General features: G+C 46.7%; 1 protein-coding gene across 1 annotated transcript in view; it reads right to left on the reverse strand.

Annotated features, from left to right (window-relative positions):
• Positions 1 to 124: 124 nt before the first annotated feature.
• LOC147963007 (uncharacterized) overlaps positions 125 to 12115 on the reverse strand; it is a 149438-nt gene continuing 137447 nt past the window's right edge. The window contains exons 5-9 of the mRNA XM_087529441.1: positions 2029 to 2095; positions 1813 to 1914; positions 1587 to 1712; positions 403 to 534; positions 125 to 304 (exon numbers count right to left, since the gene is read on the reverse strand). Of these exons, the coding sequence (XP_087385567.1) occupies positions 125 to 304; positions 403 to 534; positions 1587 to 1712; positions 1813 to 1914; positions 2029 to 2095 (607 nt within the window). The remainder of the gene's footprint in view (positions 305 to 402; positions 535 to 1586; positions 1713 to 1812; positions 1915 to 2028; positions 2096 to 12115) is intronic.

A 12115-nucleotide genomic window follows, 5' to 3' on the forward strand; every position in this document is an offset into this window, starting at 1 on the left:
CCTGATATGTCACGCAATGTGTGGAATAAGCTAAAAAAATGGGTGCTACTTTTACCAAACCCTATGAACATTTCCCGAGTTATGGACCATCACAAAATTATACGTGATGGAGTTGCACTATGAGCTAGTTTGAGCCTGAGCTGTGAAGAGGCCGGTCCTGTTCATGGTCGCCGGCCGCCCGACGGCAGCTCCTATACACGGCCTCCACCTGCTGCAGCGCCTCCTCCTCCTCCTCTGCGTTGAACACAAACTGTTGTGACCTTGTATCCCGTAGCCGCCCGCCCAGCGGCAGAGCGGTAAGAGGCTGCAGGTACCGAGCGGGAATCACGCGTGTAGGCCGGTATCAACAGCCCATAACCCCTCCGTGTGTCCCTTGTCCAGCAGTCATTTTTTATCTCACACATAGCTGCATTCCCTCAAAGATAAAATCTCATGGCTGCAGGTTATAACAGTACAATCGTGTATGCCATTTGGGGACGCTTTCAGTTCACGCCTCGGTTCTGAGCCACCGATATCCTGGATGAATAATTCATCCTAACCAAATGCAAACTTGCACAGTGTAAAACATAGATATAACCTGCATTGTTTAAGATATGCGCTGGGCTGTCCAGGCTTCCACAGGCGACCAAGCGCTATCTTCGTTCCTCGTCCGAAGCTAGTGACAGAGATGACCTCGTTGAAAAAGCATTTTATTTTGATAGACAATAAACATGATGGTACATTTAAGAAACAACATCTACAAATTCAGCTAAATCTGTAAATCGACGTGCATGTATATTGTGAGAAGGGACATATCTCATTTTTTCTTGGAAAGGGGGAGCATGTATATTATCGGTGAATTTTTCGCATTATACCCCCGAAAGTTCATATTTGTCATCTCTATTTCTTAACCAAAACTTACAAGCACATACTCCATTATATGATGTAGCTCTGAGTTTTCTCCAAACTATTTTAGAACTATCAGGACACTAGTAGAAAACGGGCCTATTGTCCCGGTTCGTAAGGGCCTTTTGTCCCGGTTCTTGAACCGGGACTAAAGGGTCGTTACTAATGCCCTGACCCTTTAGTCCCGGTTCTAACCAGAACCGGGACAGATGGGCCTCCACGTGGCCTACGCGCTGAGCCCAGGCAGGAGGGCCTTTGGTCCCGGTTGGTGGCACCAACCCACCAACCGGGACCAATAGGCATCCACGCGTCAGCATTTCTATGGCTGTGGTTTTTGTTTTTGTTTTTTGAAAGAGGGGGGGGGGGGGGTTGCGGGTTTTGGGAGGTTAATTTAGGTATTTCATATATTGTGTTAGCTAGCTAATTAATAGAGAGAAGTGTCCTCTCTTATATATGTCCGTGCTTGGTCGACGGTACGTACTATACTACATACGAGAGGACTAGACACGCTAGCTAGCTAGTAAGCAAACGAAGGAAACAGAAGATCGTCATGAACATATATGCATACAGAGAGAAGTGATATTGACCACCTCTCCTTCTCCGAGAGATTGGTCGAACAATAAGTTCTTGTATATCTATCCAACACTACCGGCTACATATACACAATAATTATCTCTTACAAATATAATCTCCTAAATTACAGACGCATGGTCCACATAGTATTCTCCGTCTTCAGCGATCACGTGGTCAAGAAAGAATGCCGCCAATTCCTCTTGAATTGCTCGCATGCGATCTGGTGGTAGGAGTTCATCCCGCATCCGAAACATCTAATTTGAAGAAGGGGTCACTACATATATATATGAATGAATGAAACTCAACACAAATGATGGTAATAAAATAAAATTGTGAATATTGTTATTTACGCACTTCATATTGTTCGTCAGAGTAGCCCCGCTCACAGGTCGTGTGGTGGATGGACTCGCAAACGTAGTATCCACAGAAATCATTCCCTTGTTCCTGCCACAACCACTTTATAAGAAATAGAGGTCAATCAAACTGATAAGCAAGAATGCCAAATGGTATTGATGAAACTAGCGCTTGAATCACTAGGAGATGTGCGGAACATGCTACTATAGTACTTACTTTCGGGTGTCTAAATTCCAGCTCCTTCGGCAGTCCCGGAGCTTTTCTGGTGAATTTTCTCCAAACCCTGCCAGATAAAGAAAACAATTACTTGACATCAGAAATGAACAAAGTTGCTGATATGGTGGATAATGATCGATTTAACTTACTTCTCGAGCATTTGAGTCATGTCCACATACTCCTGGGGATCTTTTCGTTTAGAGTCCAAGATAGTTACTACTCCCTGCTCAAGCCTAATCTCTAGGGAAATATAGTGGTACCTACGCACGCATGCATAACCCATCAATTACATTACTATAACCTGGACTAATATATAAGGGAAACCGAATATGCACAAGACAGTAACACTCACTTGAAGTTGTAAGGAAAGAGTATTATATCTTTGTTTTCATTTATTTTGAATGATCGTAGCAAGTTGTCCTCGGTATCTGCGGCACGAAATTCAATCTCAGTTGCATCTATGAGATATGTGTTAATGAACCCAATATCACCGACTTGTCTTTTCTTCAATTTGGTGATCTTCAATCTGCATAATATAGTGAGGATAATTATAAATACATGCAATGAAAGAGCTGAGCTATATAGAGAGACTTAATGACAGAAATAGTAGTACTTACAGACAGTAGCAGGTGACCGTTGCTTTATCGAGGGCCAATTGATTGAAAAACTGATAGAACTCCTCAAATGGAATAGGCAACAGATCAATTCCAACGAGGTCATGCTCCTTTTTAACTCTCACATACAAAGTACTCCTCCCCCCAGACTCTCTGCAGATTTTCAAGTACCAATCATGCAATCTTCGCATCATCGTTGATAGAGATCTTTCATCTTTGACGAGAGGCTTCCTGTACTCGTATCTGTGTATCTACACGTCCATGAAATCATAATGTACATCGTCGGGCAGGTAATCTCCAAGATTGCTATAACCGGGCACCATCCTCGGATCGACGATGTCTCTAGGCACCTTGAGCAGGGGGCACGATTGATTCCCTTGTTTGCCGAGCTGGGCAATTTGTTTCCCAGCTGCTCATCGCTCTTTCATCCTTTGATCACTGACTGTACTTCCCGACCGCTCCACTTCGGCCCATGTCTTTCCAATAATGCGCTCATAGTTGCCTTTCGGCGGAGACTTGGGTGGTTTTGCCAGGGCAGCCAGAGTTCGCTTCGCTTTCACCGGATCTACCTTCTCCTCCGGAGGTGGATGTCTCTTTGCTTTCAGCCCTTGAAACCAGTCATCCACTTCGGTTCACGCGATCTTCGCGTTCTCCTCCGGGGTCCTCTCGTATGGTAACTTCTCTGGAGTCTTCAGAGAAGGACCGAATCTGTATGTCCTCCCGCCTCTGGCTGTACTGCTAGACGCCGGCCGAGCAGACGGAGCGGCTATCTTCTTTACTTGCTTACGAGGCGGAGAAGAAGGACTATGACGTGTCGGAGCAGCTGCCGGAGCGGCGGCGGGTCTCTTCCGCCCTTGCTGATGAGGCCGAGAAGGAGGAGGCTGGCTGCTCGGGCGCGCCGGCGCAGGCGAAGAAGGAGACGGAGTGCCGCCACGCGCCGAAGAAGGAGCCGGCCGAGTGCCCTGATCGTCACTCGCCAGAGGAGGAGGCGGTGGAGGAGGCGGAGTGCCCTGACTCGCCGGAGGAGGAGGAGGCGGAGGCGTCCAGTTCGGAAGGTTGATGAGCTCCTTCCGCCATAGGCATGGAGTCTTCAGAGAAGAACCCAGCCGAGTCTCCCCTTCTTCGGTAGGGTGGTCAAGCGGGAGGTCCTCAAATCCCTCCGTTATTTCATCCACCATCACCTTAGCATATCCTTCTGGAATCGGCCGGCAGTGAAAAGTTGCGCCGGGTTCATTAGGAAAAACAGAGCCAACAGCCGCCTTGACCTTCATATTAATCCATTGCGTCATAAGGTGGCAATTTTGAGACTCCGTGATAGCATCCACGGGATAGCTGACAGGAGCCGTCAAGACATGCTCCGGCTGAAGCAGCTCGGTGGAAGCCACGCTGCTTCTCCGCTGAGATGGCGGGGTAGCTTCAGGGGAAGCTTCGGCAAGTCGTTTGCTGCAATTTGCTTCTCGTTCCTCTATCGCTTGTACCCTTGCGTGCAACGCCTGCAGTTCGGTCTGCTGCACTTTCTTCCTCCTTTCGTGGCATTTGTAACCGCCTGCGTCCGGAAACCCAGCCTTCCACGGAATGGAGCCTGGCGTGCCTCATGTCCGTCCTGGGTGCTCAGGATTTCCGAGGGCCTTTGTGAGCTCGCCGTTCTCTCTGTCTGGAAGGAACGTCCCTTTCTGCGCTGCATCGATATAGTACCGAAGGTTCTTGAAGGGTATGTCAAGTTGCTTGTCCATCCAAACGCACTTCCCTGTTACAGGGTCCAAGGATCCGCCAGCCCCGAAGAACCAAGTCCGGCAACGGTCTGGCCAGTTCATTGTCTCTGGTTCGATCCCTTTATCAAGCAGATCAGTCTCAGCCTTTGCCCACTTAGGCCGGCCTTTGAGGTAGCCACCTGACCCCGTGCGATGGTGAAGCTTCTTCTTCACAGCATTTTTCTTGTTTGTCTCCGACATCTTCTTACTCTTATCCGATGTCTTAACTAATATATTTACCTGGCCGGACTCTGTTCGGTCACCGGAGTCGTCACCCTGTTCTTCCGGACCTGCTTCTTCACCCTGCTGTTCTTCCAGACCTGCTTCTTCACCCTGCTGTTCTTCCAGACCATCATTGTCGTTAAGATAACACGACATGACATCACCTCCGTCTAAGATTATGTCCCGCAACGTCTCTTATGCTTCCTCGTCTCGTCCGTGCTCCATTGTTTCTGCAAATATATATTACAACATGGCAATTATTACACAAGCATGATAGCACGTGGATATATTAGTTTGGGTGTACTCCTCAAGAGTTTTCACTATCGAAGTTATCCGGGAGGGGGTAATATAGACAACGATGAGATACATACACGGGAAAATAATGTTATCGAGGAGCGGGTATATCGACCCCCCCCCCCACGTGTTAAAATTATCGGGAGGGGTTTATATCGACAACGACGACATACGTACATGGGAAAATAATATTATCGGGGAGGGGTATATCGACCCCCCCCCCCCTCACATGTTGAAGTTATCGGGAAGGGGTATATCGACCCCCCCTCGTGTTGAACTTACCGGGAGGGGGTAATATCGACAACGATGATATACATACACGGGAAAATAATGTTATCGAGGAGCGGGTATATCGACCCCCCCCCCACGTGTTGAAGTTATCGGGAGGGGGTATATCGACCCCCCCCCCCAGCTCATGTTGAAGTTACCGGGAGGGGGTAATATCGACAACGATGAGATACATACACGGGAAAATAATGTTATCGGGGAGGGGGTATATCGACCCCCCCCCCCACGTGTTGAAGTTATCGGGAGGGGTATATCGACGACGACAGACCCGATAAAACATAAGAAAACGAACTAGAAATAAAAAGAGGTGAAGAAGAAAGGAATAGCTAGAGGAGAAGGTCGAAGAAAAAAAAGAAGAAAAAAAAGAGGAGAAGAAGAAAGGAATAGAGGAGAAGAAGAGAAAATAGTATTCTATTTTCTCTTCTTCTCCTCTATTCCTTTCTTCTTCTCCTCTTCTTTTTCTTCTTTTTTCTTCTTCTTATTTATTTCTCATCTTCTTCCTCTCCCCTCTTCTTCTCCTTTCTTCCTCTTCTTATTTCCTTTTTCCTCTCATTCTTTTTCTTCTTCTTCCTTCTTAAAAATACATGAAGTAGTATTGCCTAATTCATTGTTCATATGAATATACAAACATTTGCATATTTACAATAATTAATATCACCAAAAAAATCTATGAACAGAAAAAAAAATCCTAATTTTTCTAAAAAACTATCTTTTGCATATATACATGAACATATATATACACAGAGAACATATATACATATATATATATAAAACAAGCATATATATGAAAAAAAGCATATATATGAAAAAAAATGCTAGCTAGGGAGGGCGCTGGCCGGACCAGGAGGACCGCGGGGTCGGGGGCGAGGATGGCGACGGGGTAGTGGGCGCGCGCTCGGGGTAGGGGGCGCGGGCGACGACGAGGGCGGGCCGGGCGGCGCGCGTCGGGGAAGGGGTCGGCGCGGGCGACGGCGAGGGCGGGCCGGGGCGGCGCGCGTCGGGGCAGGGGCGCGGGCAACGGCGACGGTGGCGGGCCGGGGCGGTGCGCGTCGGGGCAGGGGCGCGGGCGACGGCGACGACGGGGGCGGGCCGGGGCGGGCGGCGTCGGGGCAGCCTGGCGGCGTCGGCGTCGTCGGGGGCGGCAACTGCAAGATGAGAGTGAAAATTTCCTAAGTGTGGACTTATATAGCAGAGCCTTTAGTCCCGGTTCGTGGCAGCAACCGGGAGTAAAGGTGGGCATTAGTCCCGGTTGGTGCCACCAACCGGGACCAAAGGCCACTTTTCAGCAGCCCAAAGGGCGGGAAGCGGCGGCCTTTGGTCCCGATTGGTGGCACCAACCGGGACTAAAGGGGGGCATTGGTACCGGTTCGTGGCACCAACCGGGACCAAAGGCCTTGTGCTGCTGCGCCCGCGTCAAAAGTTTAGTCCCACCTCTCTAGTTGAGAGGGGTGCGCAGTGGTTTATAAGCCCCACTTCCGCACCCCTCTCGAGCTTCTCTCCATTGCAGGCTTACGGGCCTAATTGTCACTGCTATGCCTCTGGGCCTACTGGGCCTCCTGCGGGCCTAAATCCTGGCCCATGGATGGGTTCCTAGTCGTATTCAGGCCATGGGGGCCCAGTAGGGGCACTTTTTTGTTTTTTTGTTGCTTTATTTATTTTATTTTCTTTTGTTTTTTTGCTTTATTTTTTAATTCTTTATGCTTTTAGTTTTAGAAAAATTATAAACTTTTTGTTAATGCCATTAGTTTTCAAATTTGAAAACACTTTTTTGTTTTTTTGTTTTCTTTGTTGCTTTATTTATTTTATTTTGTTTCTACTTACAACAAAATACTTATTGTTGCTATTTTTATTTTTATTTCAGTTTTTTTGTTTTGTTTTCTGCATTATTTATTTTCTTTTGTTTTTTGCTTTATTTTTTAATTCCTTTTGCTTGTAGTTTTAGGAAAATTATAAACTTTCTGTTAGTGCCATTAGTTTTCAAATTAGAATAGTTATAATTTGAATTCTTTGTAATTTGTGTGAATCACAAGTTTGTGATTAACTTTACCAATGGCCCACGTGGCTGCCCTCTTGAGAGTGTTCTTGGTGAGAACATTGTTGACAAGGAGCGAATCGGAATTAATGGTATTACGAGGGACAAACCATAAGACATTAAAGCATTTGAAATGAACTCCGAAAAAGTTGGCATAGTATGTGCATGTACAAAACGGAGAATGGTATCATACTCGTCTGTTACAAAGTTGGCATGGTATCATCATAATAGTTGCGGGAGACATGCCCTTCATATAGATAACCTGTGCCACATCATTGGCTAGGACGAACGGTTCGTCAGTGTACCCAAGATTTTTCAGATTCATTTTGTCATTCCGTACTGTGGGTCTACCTGTACCCCGCCTCCTGACAGATTAACCCATTTGCACTTAAACAAAGGGACCTTAAAATCATGTCCGTAGTCAAGTTCCCATATGTCCACTATGTAACCATAATATGTGTCCTTTCCCTTCTCGGTTGCTGCATCAAAGCGGACACCGCTGTTTTGGTTGGTGTTCTTTTGATCTTGGTCAATCGTGTAAAATGTATTCTCATTTATCTCGTATCCTTTGTAAATTAATACAGTCAAAGATGGTCCCCTGGACAACAAGTACAGCTCATCACAAACAGTGTTGTCACCTCTGAGACGTGTTTCCAACCAACTGCTGAAAGTCCTGATGTGTTCTCATGTAATCCAGTCGTCGCACTGCTCCGGGTGTTTGGAGCACAGACTGTTCTTGTGTTCATCGACATACGGGGTCACCAAGGTTGAGTTCTGTAAAACTATGTAGTGTGCTTTAGACCAAGAATGCCCGTCCCTACATATTATTGAGTCCGCTCCTAGCGTGCCTTTTTCAGTCAGTCTCCCCTCATACCACGATTTAGGGAGACATATCTTCTTAAGGCCAGGAATGAAGTCAACACAAAACCCGATGACATCCTCTGTTTGATGGCCCATGGAGATGCTTCCTTCTGGCCTAGCGCGGTTACGGACATATTTCTTTAGGACTCCCATGAACCTCTCAAAGGGGAACATATTATGTAGAAATACGGGCCCTAGAATGACAATCTCGTCGACTAGATGAACTAGGACGTGCGTCATGATATTGAAGAAGGATGGTGGGAACACCAGCTCGAAACTGACAAGACATTGCGCCACATCACTCCTTAGCCTTGGTATGATGTCTGGATCGATCACCTTCTGAGAGATTGCATTGAGGAATGCACATAGCTTCACAATGGCTAATCAGACGTTTTCCGGTAGAAGCCCCCTCAATGCAACCGGAAGCAGTTGCGTCATAATCACGTGGCAGTCATGAGACTTTAGGTTCTGAAACTTTTTCTCTGGCATATTTATTATTCCCTTTATATTCGACGAGAAGCCAGTCGTGACCTTCATACTGAGCAGGCATTCAAAGAAGATTTCTTTCTCTTCTTTCGTAAGAGCGTAGCTGGCAGGACCTTTATACTGCTTCGGAGGCATGCCGTCTTTTTCATGCAAACGTTGCAGGTCCTCTCGTGCCTCAGGTGTATCTTTTGTCTTCCCATACACGCCCAAGAAGCCTAGCAGGTTCACGCAAAGGTTCTTTGTCACGTGCATCACGTCGATTGAGGAGCGGACCTCTAGGTCTTTCCAGTAGGGTAGGTCCCAAAATATAGATTTCTTCTTCCACATGGGTGCGTGTCCCTCAGCGTCATTCGGGACAGCTAGTCCACCGGGACCCTTTCCAAAGATTACGTAGTGTAAATCATTAACCATAGCAAGCACGTGATCACCGGTGCGCATGGCGGGCTTCTTCCGGTGATCTGCCTCGCCTTTGAAATGCTTGCCTTTCTTTCAACATTGATGGTTGGTCGGAAGAAATCGACGATGGCCCAGGTAAACATTCTTCCTGCATTTGTCCAGGTATATACTTTCAGTGTCATCTAAACAGTGCGTGCATGCGTGGTATCCTTTGTTTGTCTGTCCTGAAAGGTTACTGAGAGCGGGCCAATCGTTGATGGTCACGAACAGCAACGCCTTAAGGTTAAATTCTTCCTGTCTGTGCTCATCCCACGTACGTACACCGTTTCCATTCCACAGCTGTAAAAGTTCTTCAACTAATGGCCTTAGGTACACATCAATTTCGTTGCCGGGTTGCTTAAGGCCTTGGATGACAACTGGCATCATAATGAACTTCCGCTTCATGCACATCCAAGGAGGAAGGTTATACATACATAGAGTCACGGGCCAGGTGTTGTGATTGCTTCTCTACTCCCCGAAAGGAATAATGCCATCCGCGCTTAAAGCAAACCATATGTTCCTTGGGTCCTTTGCAAACTCATCCCAGTACTTTCTCTCGATTTTTCTCCACTGCGACCCGTCAGCGGGTGCTCTTGACTTCCCGTCTTTCTTACGGTCCTCACTGTGCCATCGCATCAACTTGGCATGCTCTTCGTTTCTAAACAGACATTTCAACCGTGGTATTATAGGAGCATACCACATCACCTTCGCAGGAACCCTCTTCCTAGGGGGCTCGCCATCAACATCACCAGGGTCATCTCGTCTGGTCTTATACCGCAATGCACCGCATACCGGGTATGCGTTCAGATCCTTGTATGCACCACGGTAGAGGATGCAGTCATTAGGGCATGCATGTATCTTCTGCACCTCCAATCCTAGAGGGCATACGACCTTCTTTGCTGCGTATGTATTGTCGGGCAATTCGTTATCCTTTGGAAGCTTCTTCTTCAATATTTTCAGTAGCTTCTCAAATCCTTTATCAGGCACAGCATTCTCTGCCTTCCACTGCAGCAATTCCAGTACGGTACCGAGCTTTGTGTTGCCATCTTCGCAATTGGGGTACAACCCTTTTTTGTGATCCTCTAACATGCGATCGAACTTCAGCTTTTCCTTTTGACTTTTGCATTGCGTCCTTGCATCGACAATGACCCGGCGGAGATCATCATCATCGGGCACATCGTCTGGTTCCTCTTGATCTTCAGCAGCTTCACCCGTTGCAGCATTATTGGGCACATCGTCTGGTTCCTCTTGATCTTCACCAGCTCTCCCCGTTGCAGCATCACCGTATTCAGGAGGCACATAGTTGTCATCGTACTCTTCTTCTTCGCCGTCTTCCATCATAACCCCTATTTCTCTGTGCCTTGTCCAAACATTATAGTGTGGCATGAAACCCTTGTAAAGCAGGTGGGTGTGAAGGATTTTCCGGTCAGAGTAAGACTTCGTATTCCCACAATTAGGTCATGGACAACACATAAAACCATTCTGCTTGTTTACCTCAGACGCTTCGAGAAATTCATGCACGCCCTTAATGTACTCGAAGGTGTGTCTATCACCGTACATCCATTGCCGGTTCATCTGCGTGCGTTATATATAATTAAGTGTGTCAAAAACCATTACAGAACATCATGAATAGATAATTAAGTGACCAAATTAAATAAGTTCATCATCACATTAAAACCAAAGTACATACATAGTTCTCATCTAACAACATATAGCTCTCCAGAGCATCTAATTAATTAAACCATACATTGAAACTATGTAAAACATTTCAATGCGAAAACAAACGCGATCATAATCGCAACCAAGGTAACAATTGACCCAACGGCATAATGATACCAAGCCTCGGTATGAACGGCATATTTTCTAATCTTTCTAATCTTCAAGCGCATTGCATCCATCTTGATCTTGTGATCATCGACGACATCCGCAATATGCAACTCCAATATCATCTTCTCCTCCTCAATTTTTTTTATTTTTTCCTTCAAGAAATTGTTTTCTTCTTCAACTAAATTTAACCTCTCAACAATAGGGTCGGTTGGAATTTCCGGTTCACATACCTCCTAGATAAATAAAATCTATGTCACGCTGGTCGGCATAATTTTCATAAACAATAAATGAACAATAATTATAAAGATAATATATACCACATCTGAATCATAGACAGGACGGGGGCCGACGGGGGCGGATACCAAAACCATCGCACTATATAATATGCAATAATAAAAGTAAGAAAATGATACAAGTATCTATCTAAACATACAAGTAAGAATATTTTTCCTTTCAGAAAGAAGATAAGAACAAGAGGCTCACCACGGTGGTGCCGGTGATGAGATCGGCGCGGGTGATCGACGGCGGTGAAGACGGGGGCGGGGCGTGACGGACCACTAAACCTAGACAAATATTGAGGAAAATGGAGCTTGGAGGTCGAGCTTGGAGAGGAGAAAGCTTAAGTAGTGTGGCTCGGGCATTCCATCAAACACCTTGTGTGCATAGGAGGTGAGCTAGAGCACCACCAAGCCCTCTCCCCCTCGGCCAGAAAAAACAGAGCAGTGTGCTCTGCTCTTTCGCGAGGGGGTATATATAGGCACCACCATTGGACCCGGTTGGTGGCATGAACCGGGACTAAAGGGGGGCCTTTGGTCCCGGTTCATGCCTCCAACCGGGGCCAATGGTGGTGGGCCAGGAGCCAGGACCATTGGTCCCGGTTCGTCCCACAAACCGGGACCAAAAGGTCCAGACGAACCGGGACCAATGGCCCACGTGGCCCGGCCGGCCCCCTGGGCTCACGAACCGGGTCCAATGCACCCATTGGTCCCGGTTCTAGGCTAAACCGGGACTAATGGGCTTACCCGGCCTGAACCTTTGCCCCCTTTTCTACTAGTGGGAGAGGTCAACCGGGAGTAGGTGCTCCTGTGACCAGACCAGAACCCGTTCTATCAGCCCAGTTTGGTCATACTACCTCTGTCCTGGTTTATTGGTTTCCTTCATACTTTGTCTCAAATTATGACCTTAGATTTAACTAACAAAATATCAATGCATGTAACCGAAAATAATATCACCGAAAACTATGTTCAAATATGAATCCAATGATATAATTTTTGGCG

Source organism: Triticum urartu, chromosome 6A, assembly GCF_056163025.1.
Source record: "Triticum urartu cultivar PI428250 chromosome 6A, HENAU_Tu73, whole genome shotgun sequence".
NCBI classification, from domain to species: Eukaryota; Viridiplantae; Streptophyta; class Magnoliopsida; order Poales; family Poaceae; genus Triticum; species Triticum urartu.